An 18,023-nucleotide genomic window follows, 5' to 3' on the forward strand; every position below is an offset into this window, starting at 1 on the left:
TTCACGGATAGTACATGGACCCATTTATTTCTATGGCTGCACATACACTTCTGTGTATGCGGTTGTGAGCCTGAGGCAAAACTTAGGACCAATCCTATACTTGACCATTTTATGACATGGGCTGACAGCACTGAATGGGGATGTGGAAGCACACGGATGTCATCAGTGCAACAGTATAAATTTATCATAGCAGATGCAGGTTTAGAATATGAAGGTGGGGGATTCAAGACGAAAGCTGTAAAGAAACTAAATTTCCATTTTCAAATGATCACTTTTACCTTTATTGTCTCTACATGCATTTTGTTCAGCTGGGACACTTCATTCCTCTTATGAGCCTGGAAGGCTTCCAAAATATTTTCAAGATGGCTGTTGGTTTTGTATAGAGACTGACGTTCTGCCTCTAGCTCAACTTCCTTCTTCCTACATAGAAACACAATTGGTTATGGTTATGTATTCGATCAAGTAGGTATTCGATCAAATACTACGGTATTCGAAATACTTGGAAAAAAAACTGAATACAGTCATTGGCTGGCTAAATCAGCATCAATAATAATAATAATAATAATGATACTGGGACTTAGGCGTGTTAGATGCCCCCAGACATGCTTCCCCTGCTCTCCCAATTGCATTTCAGAGGTGTTGGCATCATTTCCTGAGGTGTCATTGTGGATTGGTGACTACAATTCGTCGAATTTTGGTTTCCCTGAAACGAGCATGTTTTTCCCATAGACTATACTGGGATTCGATAGTCGAACGAATAGTCGAATATTGAGAGTCTACTCGAATCGAATTTCGAATATTTCACTACTTGCTCATCTCTAGTTATATTAATTGCACAGGAATGTAATGTGTTAATTTAGCTTTGGACTTTATAATAATATTAAAACTAAATCTATAAACATCAGGTAACTCACTAAAGCTACCAGGTCCCTGAAATGTCCCTTCCGGTTGGCATACTAAAGTTACCTCTACATAGATTAAAGCTTGGTATTTGTAAGCCCAAACCAGTGGGTCAAAAACACAGAATAGGTGCAAAGCATTCCATTATACCCAAGATCAGTGACTAAAGAACTGCCATGAGAATTAGGTCTTAACAACAGAATTAACAAAACTAAGATCCCCTCAGCATTTTAACTAACTTTGTCAGCTCCTTGAATTCCTCATATTCTTGTTTGGCAGTGGCCAGCTCACTTTGGAGTTGCAATACTTTCTCCTTTAACTTTTCTGTAGAAGCCAAATTATTGTCTGATGCGATTGGTGTGGAGTGCATTGGTCGGACTGGTGGAGGAAAGAAACAAATGTAATGTTGATGATAGTAGAAAATTGGAATGAGCATCTAGAAAAATACTAACACAATCTCCTTTGACTGCCAAAATTACGAATTCTTTTGTAAACAGCGAGTCTGTTTGGATAGTTGACTAGCACATGACATCCTAGGACATGTAGTACAGATAGATAATGCTGATACACAGTACGAGCGTAGCTGAATTATTTCATTTTTAAATGAGAACTGACCATAAAAAAAAAGCATAAAGCATAAAAAAACCCTGGAAGGCATCTTTGTCTCCTTTCATTTGCAAGTAAAGTCTTGCCCATGCATACTGTATACAGAGGCCCTGGTCAAAGGTTACAGTACTGGAGAGTATTTATGGGATGTTTATACTGATGACTTCTCCTTAAGTCTGACTGTTGTCCCTCTCACCCATCAGAATGGGTCGTGCCACTATGGAACAAGAACAGCTCTACATATTGTGTAATGGCGGTGAATAGTATGGCAGCTCTTTCCCATTGACTTGAATGAAAGAGATACTGTATACCATTTACAACCACTACACAATGTATGGAGCAGTGCCTTTTCAACAGAGTCAATAGCACCTTCAAATCAATGTACCAGGAGTCAAACTCCCGTTAATGTGATAATAGCTCATAGGAAAAGTGTCCTGGAAATGTATGAAAACAAAACTGCTAGCATATAGGAGTCTGTGCATATTTTCTATGAACTGAAAGGTATTTTTACCTCCAGTGTTCTTGACATCTGAAGACGCCTCCAAGAAAGCTCTCTCAAGATCTGCAATCATCTGACTGTTAATTTCTTGAGCTCGTTTTACAGACTGTAGACAGCGCAGACTTTTTATCTCCTCCCTGAGGCCATGATTCTCCAGTGCGTACTTTGCTACGCGGGGGTGGTGCTCAATCTGAAGTTTTGCACAGAACAAGGACAAATACAAAGATCAGAGAATTTTCAGCAAATTCGAAAAGAAAAAACAAGCCATGAAATGTTTCAGATTTGACTGTACCCAAAATAATTATGGCATGACCAGCCATCCATCTAACAGCAGGGACCTAACTCCTGCATGCTGGCAAAAATGTTATCTTCTGGCGGAAGTTCCTGCCACACATGACCGCAGAGGCCAATCAGCAGCCTCACCACCTGTGATGTCCTGTGTCTCTTCCTGGGGCTTCAAATGAGCCTCCACGGTCACGTAACTTCTGGGGCCAATCAGCATCTTCAGGATCTGGGATATCATAGCTTCAATTTGAGAAGACGCCAGAGGCATGATGGACTGTTGTCTTCATCCAACCTCATCCAATCTACTATGTAGCAGTGCCAGGCCGCTCTGGGAGGACCCCGGAAACAGGAGAGTTTCATTTTATTATTTTATTTTTTTCACATCCCCCTGCCTATTTTAAAAATAATTGTTTTTCCTAGACAACCTTTTTAAAGGAGACAAGCGGCGGTTTATTTCCCTCTCCCATTAAAACATTTTGGAAGCTAAAGACAGAACCACCAATACCTGTTCCTTTAAAACAAGGATTTCTTCCTTTATTTCTGCTATAATGTCCTCTTGTTCATTATTTGAAAACGAATTTCGGCCTTCCTTGTGAGCCTTCTCAAGTCGCGCAATATGATCTTCTCTGAATTTGACAATCATTTTGTTGGACTGGATAAACTTCTCTTTTTTATTACAGAGATCTTCAAGCTGAGCCACTTTTTGTAACAGAGCCTATAGATCAATTTATAAAAGAATAAAAAAAAAAAAAAAAAGTTTTTTCTTACGTCAAACAACATTTTGTAACATGCTTGAAGATATACAGATTTAGCAAGATAAGAGATACTAGCGACAGCACAATTCCTGAAATCATAAATTTGCTGTTTTTTTTCTGTAGTTTTACTGCACCCAACTTATAATCGATCCCTATGGCAGCACACCTGAACGATGCCTTAGGCTATAGCCTTCGTTCTTTACCACAGCAATAATGTACTTCACATATCTATGTTTAGTGAGCTAATTGACTTTAAGGCTAAGGCCTCCACCCCATGTGACGTCCTGCAGCAAAAAATAAAAGTGCTACGAGAAACCCCCCGGCGGCAACGCATCACTGTTCCTCCCACAGTGCTTAACACAGAAAGTTCGCAGAGGTTTCCGCAGATCGTGGTGCCCCGGGCCTAAAGGTCTACTTGAGACACTTCGTGGTTGAAATTAAAAAACTACAACTTTATTTTTACTCAGCTCTTGTGCAATAGTTCACTGAAGCAGAGGTGTATTTCCCTTGTTTCAGTGCAGAGCTACGCAAACTCCAGTAGCATCAGAGAGTTGTCCAGTGGGAATTTCTAGGTAAGTATTGCAACCATGGAATCCATAAGGACTTGTGGAGAGATTGTGCAATTGCTATATACACAGTGCTAGTGCCCCCCTTTAGGCCGGGTTTACACGGGGTATTTTGGACCGGAATTTGATGCGGAGGCCATCTCAGATTCCGGTCCAAAATACAAGTAGCCGTGACTAAATGCCAGTGCAGTGCACCGGCATCCAGTCACGGCACTCCGCTCCGAATTAGGCCCAAATGAACAGGCTTAAACGGCCTGAAATGAAGCGACATGCTCATTCTTTTTCCGGGAGCCGGAACAAACCGCTCCTGCAAAAGAGAACTGAACGGCTCCCACTGATTTCAATGGGAGACGTTTTTTGGTCAGGATTTTGAGACAGATTCCTCCTCAAAATCCTGACCAAAATACCCCGTGTGAACTCAGCCTTATAGTAATTGAAACGACCAAAACAACAACTGTCTTGCTATGAACAGGGACAATGTAATGGGCAATAAAATGTAATACCTCCTTTTTCATGGGCACAATCATGTGACCAAGCAAAGAGCTTTTTTCAAAAACTTTTATTTGAAACAAAATTTTCTTAATACCCGAAAAACACATATAAATGCCCCTGCTAAATAGGCTAGAAATACATAATGGTCAATCTCACCTTCTTTTCAGTGTCTGATTTCTCCAGAAGCATCATTGCTTCTAAAAAGTTATTCATATAAGCTGCAGAATTTTCATCAACCGACGGTGCTAGATAGAAGATATTTAATGTAAAGTGATTTATTAGTTTCATGTCTACACATAGCCAGAAACACAATTGCTGATCAGCAGGGGCGCTGGGAGCTTAACCCCTACTAATCATTAGGAAAACTCCTTTAACAAGTAAGTGTCTTAAATGTTTTTTTTATTGCATATTAATTATCTCAGCTGAATACAAAAAAAAAAAAAAAAAAAAAAAAAAAACAACCCCCTCCCCACACACATTTTGTAATAAATGATACGGCCAGGGCCTAAAGTAGGGTAAACGTGGCATTTTTTACTGCGCCATTGTACAGTTCCTGCAGAGTGGATGCGAGTCTGGCTAATCCCATCTACCAATTGCAGAAAAATATCTGCAGCAGATATGATGCGATTCCAAAAAACGTTGAGTTTTGTTGTAAATCGCAGTATGTCATTTATACCTAAATGCTGGCATTTTCCGTATAAGTATAATTTAAGCAGAAAATCAACAGAGGAAAACTAAATATATGAAAAAAGTGATTTAAAATACAATTAATATTATAAACATATTTAAATTCTACATCATCTTTCAATAGAAACCTATGTATTAAAAGTGCTCAGCTACTCCTGCTCTACAACAAGATGCCTGCAGATTGCGCTACCTTGTCCTGGAGAGAGCTTGCCTTTAAGATTAGACCACCATTGATTTCTTAGTAAGCTTCAGCCTTCTCAACAGAGCAGTGCAGCAGGAATGCTGAACAGACATTACATGTGGCAGGAGGTCTGCATGGATGAATATAACCAGCAACATTTCACGTCAACACCCAATGTTACACTTTTATAGATTTCTCTTCTGTTCATGCACTTAAAGAGGACCTTTCACCACCTGGGGCACATGCGGTGTATACACCGCTAGAAAGCAGACAGTGCGCTGAATTCGGCTTTCGCGTTGTGCGCCCCCACTGAAGAGCTATCGGTGCCAGTCCCATAGCTCCTCACTGTCAGAAGGGCGTTTCCAACAGTCAGTCAGGAACGCCCTTCCTCACAGCAGTGTCTATAGCACTGTACTGTCAGAGGGGGCATGGCTTACCACCCAGCGATGCGTACCTCCCCGCTCTCACAGTACAGCACTATAGACACTGCTGTGAGGAAGGTTGTTCCTGACTAACTGTCAGAAACACCCTTCTGACAGTAAAGAGCTATGGTACTGGCATCGATAGGTCTTCAGCGGGGGCACAGAACGTGAAAGCCGATAGTGCGCTAAATTCAGCACGCTGTCAGCTTTCTAGTGGTGTATTACACCGCATGTGCCACAGGAGGTGAAAGGTCCTCTTTAATATTAATTGACCAAAAAAAAAAAAAAAGTTTTATTAATTTCAGAATTCTTACTTTGCAGCATTTTTCCTCACACATGCCTATAACAGGTAGATTAAAAGTATGCTTCTGTGTCTGGTGTAGCAGAGTTTTGTACACCTCTGTTAACAACACATGCAGTTCTTCATGTACAGTGCGTGTGCAGTGAATCAAGATGTGGTATACTTCACCAAGCTCAATGTCAATGCATCCTAAGCCATAGTAATCACATTGCTGCATACACACCAAATGGAACAAAATTGTGGACAACGGAACAAGAGAAGGACTTGGGAATTCTGATTGCAAGCACGTTACGCAGCAGTACTCTGTGTCACAGTTAATACGCCTATAAAGCTTTTGTAAAATATTATCTAGAATAGGGAATTCAGTTTTGGGCTCTATATTCCGATAAGCATGTAGGAGAGCTTGAGGTGTTTCAAAGGAGGGCGGAAGAGGCTACAACGAACAGCTTGGAGAAGAGGACATCAATATATATATACAGCATCAGTAGAAAGAACTGGCACATAACTGATTCTGACCAATGTGTATACAAAGGACCAGGGGATGTTCTTTACTGGTGGAGGAAAGGAGGTTTAAGCATTTATATAGGAAGGGGTTCTTTATAGTTAGAGAATTAAAACTAAAAGGTAGTAATGGCAGATACCATATTGTCCTTTTATATAAGAAAAAAAAGAAAGAAAAAAAAGCTTGATAGTTTTTTTTAATGAAAATCTAAAATTGAGGGTTATAATTAATCCAACTGCAAATTACATGAAATCGATTTCTAGAGACGAGAGATTACTCCAGGGATTTATTCCGATGGCTAAATTTAGAGTTGAGAATGACAAATCCCCTAATGTGGTTTAATTGGGGCTTTGTCTTCCCCTGGATCGAAGCTGTATATAGGTTGAACTTTATGGATCTGCGTCTTTACTCAACCTTATTAAATTGGTTTTCTGGGCTAAAAAGATTGATGACCTATTTAAACAAATAGGACACTAATATCATGATTGGTAAGGTCTAACGCACGTGCCCCCCAATTAGCTTGTTCCCATCAGCTGACAACAGAGCAGGAAGCAGACAGCTCTGCTGTTTGTAGTGGCAGAACTGAGTCACTGCAGCTTAGGTCCCATTACAATGAACAGGAGCTGATCTGCAGTACCTGGAGTGGCCACTACACAGAAAAGAACCGTTTCCAGCTTCATTCTGTGTCTATCAGCTGATCAGAGTGTCAGACCCACAATGATCTAGTATTGATAAACTATCCTTAGAATAGATCAAAAAAAAAATTTTCCCTAGAAAACCCATGCAGCTATAAATACTGGGAGTCATGAGAAATGGGACCAAACAAAGCTAAGACTAGAGCTCCACTATCTCTGGAAGTGAATGGGGCAGATGTGTGCATGCATGACCTCTGGGCCAAACCAATGGGTTAGGGTTACTGTGATTTACAACCCCCTTACGCTGATCCGGAACGTTGTAGCAAGTTAAATTGCTCAATATGCTCCTAGTCAGATAAAAAGTTTTAAGTTACTGAATAAGTTTGAAAAATCATTAAAAAAAACTATATAATAAAAAATTGACTTAATTAAAAAGTCAAATAAAAATGTCAGTTCCTGGGAATCTGACATTTACCGCCGTGACAAATTATTTATGTAGTGACAGCTAGAAGCCATCATTACCATGCCAAGCACAATGTGAAGGTGAAGGAGTTAAGCAGGTAATAGGAAATGCTTTTGATTTCTCATCTCACCCCTGGCAATTGAAATATCCTGTGGCATCTGTCCGGAAAGGAGCTGAGAAAGCTGTTCCTTCAGCTTCTTCACCTCTGCTTGCAGCTGACTCACATTCCCCTGGGTGTCTTCATTAACTACAGCCTGGAGGTGGTAAATGACATGAAATTAGAATTAACTCTAGAAAAGAGCTGGACACAAATCTGGTGGAGGACGGACTAGCATTGCAGGCTACAACTAAACAAGGTTTGGGGTCTTTGAACTCGGCATGCCCTGGATGTTATTTGGGTCATATCAATTTGTCATATGTATCAACATATCAGAACTCACAAGGGTCCATTAAATTGTTGTAGGAGACATTTCTGCCAGGTTCTCAGCTGTGACACCCTAAACACCTTTATTTAGCCATTACAGACAACACAGTGACATTGATTTTTTTGACTTTTTAAATATAGCGATGGTATTATCAAGGTCCGATACACCAGAATAGACTGTTTGTTGAGATTTGTCCCGCAATGGCTGTTTCTAAGCAACCGTCAAAATGGATTAGTTCAATAATTCACATTAAAAAAAGAAACCGCCAAAATATTTTACAATCGTGATATGTTTCCCAGTGCGTAAACACAATGGGAAACTCAGAGTTGCTCTTTAACCATCCTGAGACATACAGATTACGGTATTATTATGCTAATGCCAATAACACCTTCCCGGTGGCAAAACACATTTGAAGGGAGTCAGAACCCAAACCCACAAAAAGTTAGGTTACAGTTGTTGAGATATCTTCTGTCAATATGCAAATGAGCTCTTTGGAGGAATGAGAGCAGTGTCATTGCGCCAAAAAGGAAATTGGCAACACCTTCATTGTTCCATAGGGCTCATTAGCATATTGACAAAAAAACAACAACAACAAAAAAAAAAAAACAAGATCTTGGCAATAGGGACACCAAAAGGGAAAACACTAATTCAGGTGACCATAATGTATACATGAGGGAGCTGGGATCTGGTGACAAACCTAGTATACTTTTAACACACACTCGCAATATCTCAACATGAAGTAAGTGAATTAGTTATTAAAATCATTATTTGCTCTATGCTGTAATAGTGTTACAAGGGGCTGTGTTGCTTACTTAAGTCTGCTTTGTTATTTACCAGACACAGTGCCACACTTTTGGTAGTGGCCATGTCTGGTATTGCAGCTTAGTTCCATTTTTTTGAGGAGATTGCACTGCAGTACCAAGTACAGCCAATATGGAGCTGACATAGCTGTTGGATGTAGGGTCGAGGTGCCCAGATTTGGACTTCTACAGATCTTATATAGCCAATGTAAACTGAATAATTTATTTAAAATGGTGGAATGTCTGGAAAACATAACTTTCTCTATTGTCTGATTATTTCTTTACTAATCCCCTTAACCCACTGGTGACATCTGCCATACATATATAAAAGAGGTGGGAGGGGGCAATATTGAGTGGTCTCAATATTAGTGAGCTCATTATTGTTCAATGGGTGCACATAGTGTTCTACTAATGCATTCGCCATTAGCAGCCACAGTTCAGATCACAGATTTTTAACCATTTAGATGCACTAGTCAATAGCAACCATGAAAAATTACATGGGGGAACGGTCTTACAATGGACCAACACCCCTGCAACATCATAACACTGTGGCGGATTAGTGTCATGGCAGCCAGGAGTCTACTGAAAACCCAGAGTCATGCCATGGTAGTAACATATTTTGCATCATGTACATTCCAAAAAAAGTTTAAGCTATTAAAAATAATTATTAAAAATAATTATAAAAATAAAAGTTTTGCATGTACAGTAAACGCTATAAAAAGCAAAACAATTATGACAATAGTCATTATGACATGAATTGTACAGACCCACAGATAGCAAGTTATTTTATTACACTGTAAAAACTAAAAAAAAAATCAAAAAAAAAAATCGCAAATTGCTTTTCAAAACCCCATTCAACCCCACAAATATTTTTTTTACGGATTTGCAATATATTGTATAAAAAAACTTTATGGTGCTATTAGAGAATACAAAAACGGACCTAGTGCCTACAAGGGTAAATCAACAAAATAACTTTATTGTACAAGGATACCTAATAAGTGTTCTCTACTGTACACAGCATTTATTTATTTTTAAAGAACTGCTATATTAATGACATATGAGCGCCACTTCCTATTACAACAGTGATATTGTGTCCATTGGTCACATGGCCATGTTGCAGCACAGTCCTAACTAAATGAATCAAGCAAAGCCTGAATTCAATGCATGGTGCTGTGCTTGGTAAGTAGTGACAGCACAGAGCAATTATTATCACAGTCCTGGACAATCCCTTTAAAAGAAGAAATGGCAGTATTATAACACAATTTTCAGATGAACATAACAGCAATGTCAAACACAAGTCACAAACTAAATGAATCTTTTGTTGAAATCAAAGTTGAAAAATAATAGAAGCTGAAACACTTTTTAAAGCTGAATGTGTTGGGTTAAAGGTATTGCATGCTTGGTCCTATACACCTGTGCAATGTGCTGCGTTACTGTTACCTTGTTCTTAATGAGCTTTGCCCTCTGGGCGAATTGAAGTGTCGATAAAGTTTCCCCAAAACTTTTGGATCCAGGATGAACATTTGCGATAATAAATGTTTTTGCATTCCCTCCAAGTGAGTCCTGTCAAATAAAAATTAGAATAAAAATATCTGCATATTTAATATACCGGTAGTTGTAAATGTTTTTTTTTTTTTTTTTTGGGGGGGGGGGGGGGGGGGAGTGTTGTAAACGGTCACCATTTTGAGCACTAGAAACTCTAGAGTTTTTTAGAAATTCATAGGCGATTAAACTATATGAGGTTGACTAAATAAAAAAAATTTAAGAGTCTTGTTAACACTCTGTGTCACAGAGTTCTTAAGCTTTATCTTTATATATAATATACACTCACCGACCACTTTATTAGGTACACCTGTCCAACTGCTCGTTAATACTTAATTTCTAATCAGCCAATCACATGGCGGCAACTCAGTGCATTTAGGCATGTAGACATGGTCAAGACAATCTCCTGCAGTTCAAACCGAGCATCAGTATGGGGAAGAAAGGTGATTTGAGTGCCTTTGAACGTGGCATGGTTGTTGGTGCCAGAAGGGCTGGTCTGAGTATTTCAGAAACTGCTGATCTACTGGGATTTTCACGCACAACCATCTCTAGGGTTTACAGAGAATGGTCCGAAAAAGAAAAAACATCCAGTGAGCGGCAGGTCTGTGGGCGGAAATGCGTTGTTGATGCCAGAGGTCAGAGGAGAATGGCCAGACTGGTTCGAGCTGATAGAAAGGCAACAGTGACTCAAATAGCCACCCGTTACAACCAAGGTAGCCAGAAGAGCATCTCTGAACGCACAGTACCTCGAACTTTGAGGCAGATGGGCTACAGCAGCAGAAGACCACACCGGGTGCCACTCCTTTCAGCTAAGAACAGGAAACGGAGGCTACAATTTGCACAAGCTCATCGAAATTGGACAATTGAAGATTGGAAATACGTTGCCTGGTCTGATGAGTCTCGATTTCTGCTGCGACATTCGGATGGTAGGGTCAGAATTTGGCGTCAACAACATGAAAGCATGGATCCATCCTGCCTTGTATCAACTGTTCAGGCTGGTGGTGGTGGTGTCATGGTGTGGGGAATATTTTCTTGGCACTCTTTGGGCCCCTTGGTACCAATTGAGCATCGTTGCAATGCCAAAGCCTACCTGAGTATTGTTGCTGACCATGTCCATCCCTTTATGACCACAATGTACCCAACATCTGATGGCTACTTTCAGCAGGATAATGCGCCATGTCATAAAGCTGGAATCATCTCAGACTGGTTTCTGTAACATGACAATGAGTTCACTGTACTCCAATGGCCTCCACAGTCACCAGATCTCAATCCAATAGAGCATCTTTGGGATGTGGTGGAACGGGAGATTCGCATCATGGATGTGCAGCCGACAAATCTGCGGCAACTGTGTGATGCCATCATGTCAATATGGACCAAAATCTCTGAGGAATGCTTCCAGCACCTTGTTGAATCTATGCCACGAAGAATTGAGGCAGTTCTGAAGGCAAAAGGGGTCCAACCCATTACTAGCATGGTGTACCTAATAAAGTGGCCGGTGAGTGTATATACATATATATATATAAATTATTATAGTAGGCTAGTTTGCATTAAGCCAGTAAATACTTACCCGCAGCAAGAATGTAAGCTTAGAGTCTCTGTAGCAGATATGCCTTTGTCTACCATTAGCCACGTCCACCAGAGCGGTTATCACTTGTCCCAGGCAGCTCAATGATCTGTTTATGCTGCCGGCTTCCTATGCAAAAAAATATACACATATAAAGTCAGTTAAAAGGATCCTGTCATTCACACACTATTTTTTCTAGGTACCATGTCGGAATAGTCTTAAGAAAGGCTATTTGTCTCCTACTTTTCGTTGTCTTCTGCACGCCGCCGTTCACCTACAGCTGCACATACAGCTGATAGAAGCAATCACTCACTAACTAGGAATCCTGTACTGGATTCCCCATTAATGAGAGAACAGGGTGACGGCGTGCAGCCTACAGAGATTGCTCTGAGTGCCTTCTCTGGCACGCGTGCCAAAGGTTCACCAACACGAGGCTATGATGTCCACGTAAGCAGATAGGTTTTCCGTCTTTCGGGTCCCCAAGCGGATGCTAATTTGAATCTAGTGTTAAATGTAATGTGAACAGAGACACACTCAGTTGCCTTTATTTTGGTCAGACAACAAAACCAAGAAGAAATCCAGCAGTCCAGGAGTGTCCCAACTATGTGGTTAAACTTAGTTTTTATTGTAGCCTGTACGATGGATTTTTCTGATTGATGGCTGTTTGTATACCACCTTCTTTTTTTTTAACGAAAACAATAAAAGCTAAGTTGTAACTGAATAGTTGGGACACTCCTGGGTGTCTTCTTGGTTCTGTTGTCTCTGTGATTTTGCCCTTAGCCAAGGGGTGCAGACCCGTACATCAGAGTCAAAATCCTGGACTTTTGATTTCATCATTAATGTGTGTTGGGCGGTGTCCATACATACCTACTTATTTTGGTTAGTAAACTGTTCTGTGAAGTAAAAAACTTTTGCCAACCTTAAGTCTGACTCCTTCTGTATGCGTGTCTTTCTGTCTCTCCGATCCTGCTAGATCTACAAGATTCAGTTGTGAAGATCTAATGTTAACAATCTCATTGATCTTTTCCATCGATTCAATAGTAACTGTGAATACAGCATGCGATCGAGAGGACTCCCTGTTCATTGAGGTTGAGGCTACACGTCTGTTTCTCCAACCGGTAGATAGAACCTAAAAAACATTGACTTTGTGTCATTAATAAGTACAATGTCATGTCATATAAAGCAGAGAACACACAGAACATAATCATGTTTCCTATGTAATCTACAAGAAAATTTATGAAGGGATATTTTTCTTTCATAGTCTTTATCAAAAGATTAGCTGATAGGTCATGTTACAATATCATGCGTTCAGTGAAAGAATTAGTAGTATGCATATTAGTTTACCATTTCTACTATCTGTATTTAAGAGTAAATTTATAAAGTTATCATTATTCCATTTTTTTTTCTTTTTATGACTTGGTAAAATTTTTGCAAACCTAAATTCCATTTTACAAACATATACAAAATGTCCTTCTTGACTGGATGTGATGACTTCACATTCATTCATGGCCGATGTGACTGTCTCGGCCTGAATGCAATGTGACCACTGAGCCATGAACATGTCGTCTTCACTTCGGTCAGGACTGGTGGAGCTGCCTGAGGGGCATTTGGCAAAGTGAGTTATAGTTATTGCTTTACCTTTTTAACAGCTCCCTGACAAGTTTCTAAAACTATTGGAAAACCCCTTTAGGCCAGGGCCTCATGGGACGTAAATGCTGCGATTTGCCCGCAGTGGAGACGCTGCGGGAAAAAATGCGGCGTTGTACAGTGCAGGCAAAGTGGATGGGATTCATGGGAACCCCATCCCCACTTTGCGGAAAAGATCACAGCGCGGACACGCTGCGATTTGCAAAGCCGTTGCGGCTTTGCAAATCACAGCATGTCAATTATATCTACGGAAATGCCGGCGGCTTTTCCGTAGATATAATGAGAAGAGAAAGTCTGCGGAGGAAAACTCCATGAACTTTCTGTTCAAAGCGCTGCGGAAAGAACTGCAATGCGATCACGCAGCGGTTCTTTCATCAGCGCTTTAGCGGTGCGATTACGGCCCGTGGGGCCTTAGCCTTAAGGTTAAGGCCTCACATTGCAGCCTTACTATGAGTGCGATCTTAGGTTCCACCAATTTCAAGTATAAAAGTTTTGTGTTTCACAACAAATTCATCCATTCACACTTTTTGCTTGCTATTCATTTAAGTTTGAAATCCCATTTAAATTCCATCCCATTTGTCTAAAACTGATCAATAAAACGTTGTTATAAACTAGAGCCTTTCAATTCACCATCACTAAAGTCTAGAATATAAATCAGCAACCTAACAGATTGCTACAGGCACCTGCTCAAAGTTTGTCGTAATTTTTTTTTTTTTTTAATCCCAAGTAAAACGTGCCTCTCTCACCTTCTAAACATACCTGATAAGCCTCTGCTGCTGAGGTCACAACCTGTTCTACAGCTCCCACAACAAAGACCCCCTTCTTGATATGTTCCCGGAGACAAAGGCCTGCCGATGCAGAGTCCAGCAAGTCAAATATCTGCTCATTGTAGATTTCAATAAAAGAGCATTTACACAAAAAGCTTTTTCCATCGCCAGCCTAAAAATATAATAAAACTTTTATAATACATTGTTTTTTACAGCATTTCTTGTAAGTCAAGCATATAAAATATCATCTTTGTTATTAAATAGACACACAATACTAATATTACACATAGAGACACAATATTAAGATTCTCCCCCCATCTCCCCCCCCCCTATTTTTTCCTGTTCCCCCTTTGGTGTCTGCATGCTTCTCTGTGTCTTTTTGTCTCCCCCTTCCCCCTCTTTTCTTTCTTTCGTCTGTTCTATTCTTCCTTACTTGTTTTGGAATTATGTGTTCATTTGCACAAATGTTATTACTTCTTTGTTTGCATTCTGTATTGTGCCTTTATTTTGTTTTATCATGAAAATTCAATAAAATCTATTAGACTTAATATTCTCTCTCATTTGGCCTATTAGGGCCTCTGCATGTCAGTGTAAGGATGGCCACTGGGGACCCCTTCTCAGATCCAAAGCAGAAATCCACTCTGTAAGAGGAGGCTTCAGTTGGAGCAGATCAAGTGGTTATCGTATAACATGGGTGGTGACTAATCTATGTCAGTATCTTCCCCGGATAGAAACATATAGTATCATAGTATACATGCCTTTTCTTTTTCCCGATTGATTAGAAAAAACAAATATTCAAAACTTCGAGGAATGACCCCTCTGAGGTTATGAGTAAAATTGTCCGAGTCAGATGGTCCTAAAAGAGAAAGACATACCTTTATTAATGAAAAAATAAAATAAAAATAAACCAGAGTGGAGTAGAGAGAAACACATCTGCGTAAAAGGATGCCACGGTTTAAAGGGGTGGCCGAGGACTTCACAATTAATGATCTATCCCTCCAAATGCTATTAATTTATGTAAAGATTATTGTAAAGTTAGTGCTCCTTAAAAAATGTTTTATTTCCCACAAAATAATTTCATAAAATAGTATGAACATTGACAACCATTATAGTTACAAAACTACTATATGGATTACGCACAAGGCACAACAACATGATGTTCTTACCTAGCATTGTAAATGTCTTCCCTGATCCAGTCTGACCACTAAAAGAGAAAAACACCACCACTTTGATGAATGTATTAGTAATGACAATTTTGGGCAACTTGACAAAAAATTAAGTAATCTCTAAAATAACTGTATACTACTAACTTTTCCTTATACCCTAGGTTCAATTGACATGACAGAGTCAGTGCACACAGCGCCTCCTGCTGTAGCAGTAGATTCTGTATGCGCCACCTTCTGGTGCATCCAATGTAGCACACTGCATTTTTTCTGGTACATTACTTGCTCAGTTTGTAATATATTACAGGTCATTGCAAATTGATTGAAAGTTATCTACTTTGTAATATTTTCTGAAGTCTATTAGAAAGCGCTCACGTACGGTGAGCGAGCAGCAGGACTCCTGGTATATAAACATTACTAGGAGCTGCGATGACCCCAAACAGTTGAATATAACAAAGTGAAAAACATCTTTAAGAATATCAATATATACAGAGAGAAGACTGTTGAATTTAAAACAAGCTTTTTCATGGCAAAATCCTTAAGTTTAAACCAGGTTAAAGAGATTTCCCAAGTCTTGGATACTAATGAGCTATCAAATGCGTAGCGGCTGTTTCAGACTAACCAAGTACATCCAACACAGAGAGAGGTCCACTTTCAACTTGACACGTTATCAATATGAAAAACCTAGAACCCCCCCCCCCCCTTTTAAATGGCCAACTGACATAGAAGACAGATTTCTAAGAGGGCATTCCAATTTTATCAAGTCATGGTATATAGCTAGAAAATGTGAGAAGCTAATGATAGGTTGGGATCTGCTGCTTGGAATGTCACTATGCAGGAAAAACTTAGGAGAAACCTTGCTAAGGCTAAAGCCTCACATTGCGGAAACGCAGCTTTTTTGTTGCAGATTTTGCTGCGATTTTTTGAACCAAAGCCAGAAGAGGATTGAGCTAAAGGTAGAAGTATAAGAGCTTCCTATATATTCCCCATTACTTCTGTAGCCATTCTTGGTATTGGCTCAAAAAAACGCAACAAAATCTGCAACAAAAAAAGCTGTGTTTCTCTCAGACAGCATGCTTTGCGAGAAGGGAACATCCTTTATTTATACAGACACGGTCAGGCTCACATCTCTGACATGTTGGAGGAAACCCCCGCAAACACAAGGAGATTACAGATGTCATCCTTGGTCAGATTCAAACCCAGAACAACAGTGCTGCAAGGCTACAGCACTAACCACTGAACCGAGCTGTCCATAACTTAGGACTATGTCAATAAATTGCTGTGGAATATGATAGCACTATATAAATAAAGTATAATAAATAACATGCTATACGAGTTGTACTATTGAAAAATGTAAAGGAAAACAAAATGATATCACCCCAGAAAAGCACAATTGAAGACTCTGGATTAAAAAGATGCAAGTATGATCACAAAACTAACATATGCCACAATGTCCAAAATCAGCAGCAGATTTTGTCCAGATTCTGCCTCCCATTGTATTCAATAAAAGGCAGTGATCACAGTAGGATGGGGAAAAAGGAAACTTCCTGCTTGTTCTTGCGCAGATTCTGCAAATTCACAAAGAAAGTCACAGTGGAATAGCCACTGCTCTGCTTTAGCATTCCACCCCGAGGCGGAAAATGATGGGGAATCTGAGGCAGATGACCACCTCAAATTCCTCTTTAATTTCCATAGTATAAACAAGCCCTTACTCATACTTGCATTGTGCAGAGGTACAACAATACTTGGTGTACTGTGCCTGTAACAAAATGAAAAACTGGTAACATCAAAGTGGTGTAGTACATTTGTGAGATTGTAACTTACTAAGCAAAGATGGTCCCATTGTAGCCATTCATACAGGACTCTACAATGTTCTTTCCCACACTTGAGAACACAGATTCCTGAAAGATGACAAACATTGACATTAAATGTCCAGTACTCCAGTGACTTTGGTATTGTAGCTTGAGGAATATTTACTGTCATATGAATAGAAAATATTGAATAAGAGGAACTTTGCAGCTTCTGTTTGACCATTTATAAAGAAGTTGGACTGTAGAGAAAAAGAGTCAGAGTTGGTGTTTTGGCTGTAAGGGTATGTTCACACGGCAGAATATGCATCCCGTTGCAGCATTCTGCTCCAAATTAGGCCTGAAGAATGGGCCTAATTGGGAGGAAGCCACGCCCTGCGGAAGAGTGAGCCACGGAATCCGCGGCAAGACAAGGCATCTTGCTTCTTTTTTCCGCTACTAGCTAGCAGAAAAAAAAGGCAAGCAGCTCCCATTGAAATCAATGGGAGCTGTTTCTGGAGGCGGATTCTGTGTCAAAATCCACTCCTAAAAACTCTGGGTGAACATACCCTAAGGCTCCACAGTCCTGGAGATTAACAGAAAGGTGCCTGTTTTTTTTTTTACTAGCATAACGTAAGCCTACATGAGAAGGTGCTGGAATAGGCTTCAGCAAAACCCTTAGTGCTCAGTTATCCTTATGAATTTCTATTATCTAGTTCCAATAGATACACTCAGCAACAGGTAACATGTTCCTGCTCCTTGAATTGAGGGCAATTTTCTGTGTGATATACCTTTAACAGAGCAAAACAATGAGAAGTAAGGATTGGTATGACCCATGACTTAAGAACATCCTGGGGAGGATAAAGTCTCTTCCTCTCTGTGTTAGTAGATCATAGTTGCTCTCTCCCTTAGGGAGCATTCACACTGCCGCTATTTTCCGCCCCAGGGTATTCGCTGTAAACGCCGGGGAAACTGGATAGCAGATGACTTGCGAGTGGTCGGCTTTAAAATCCATTCTTTTGAAAGTCCTACAT

General features: G+C 40.0%; 1 protein-coding gene across 1 annotated transcript in view; it reads right to left on the reverse strand.

The window, feature by feature from the left end:
* KIF15 (kinesin family member 15) overlaps positions 1-18,023 on the reverse strand; it is a 44,777-nt gene that overhangs the window by 22,376 nt on the left and 4,378 nt on the right. The window contains exons 4-16 of the mRNA XM_075271266.1: positions 17,027-17,103; positions 15,206-15,243; positions 14,798-14,895; positions 14,032-14,211; positions 12,545-12,754; positions 11,629-11,754; positions 9,960-10,082; positions 7,425-7,548; positions 4,260-4,348; positions 2,796-3,005; positions 2,018-2,195; positions 1,140-1,278; positions 279-420 (exon numbers count right to left, since the gene is read on the reverse strand). Coding sequence (XP_075127367.1) covers positions 279-420; positions 1,140-1,278; positions 2,018-2,195; positions 2,796-3,005; positions 4,260-4,348; positions 7,425-7,548; positions 9,960-10,082; positions 11,629-11,754; positions 12,545-12,754; positions 14,032-14,211; positions 14,798-14,895; positions 15,206-15,243; positions 17,027-17,103 — 1,734 coding nt within the window. The remainder of the gene's footprint in view (positions 1-278; positions 421-1,139; positions 1,279-2,017; positions 2,196-2,795; positions 3,006-4,259; positions 4,349-7,424; positions 7,549-9,959; positions 10,083-11,628; positions 11,755-12,544; positions 12,755-14,031; positions 14,212-14,797; positions 14,896-15,205; positions 15,244-17,026; positions 17,104-18,023) is intronic.

This window comes from Leptodactylus fuscus, chromosome 4, assembly GCF_031893055.1.
Source record: "Leptodactylus fuscus isolate aLepFus1 chromosome 4, aLepFus1.hap2, whole genome shotgun sequence".
Classification (NCBI taxonomy): Eukaryota; Metazoa; Chordata; class Amphibia; order Anura; family Leptodactylidae; genus Leptodactylus; species Leptodactylus fuscus.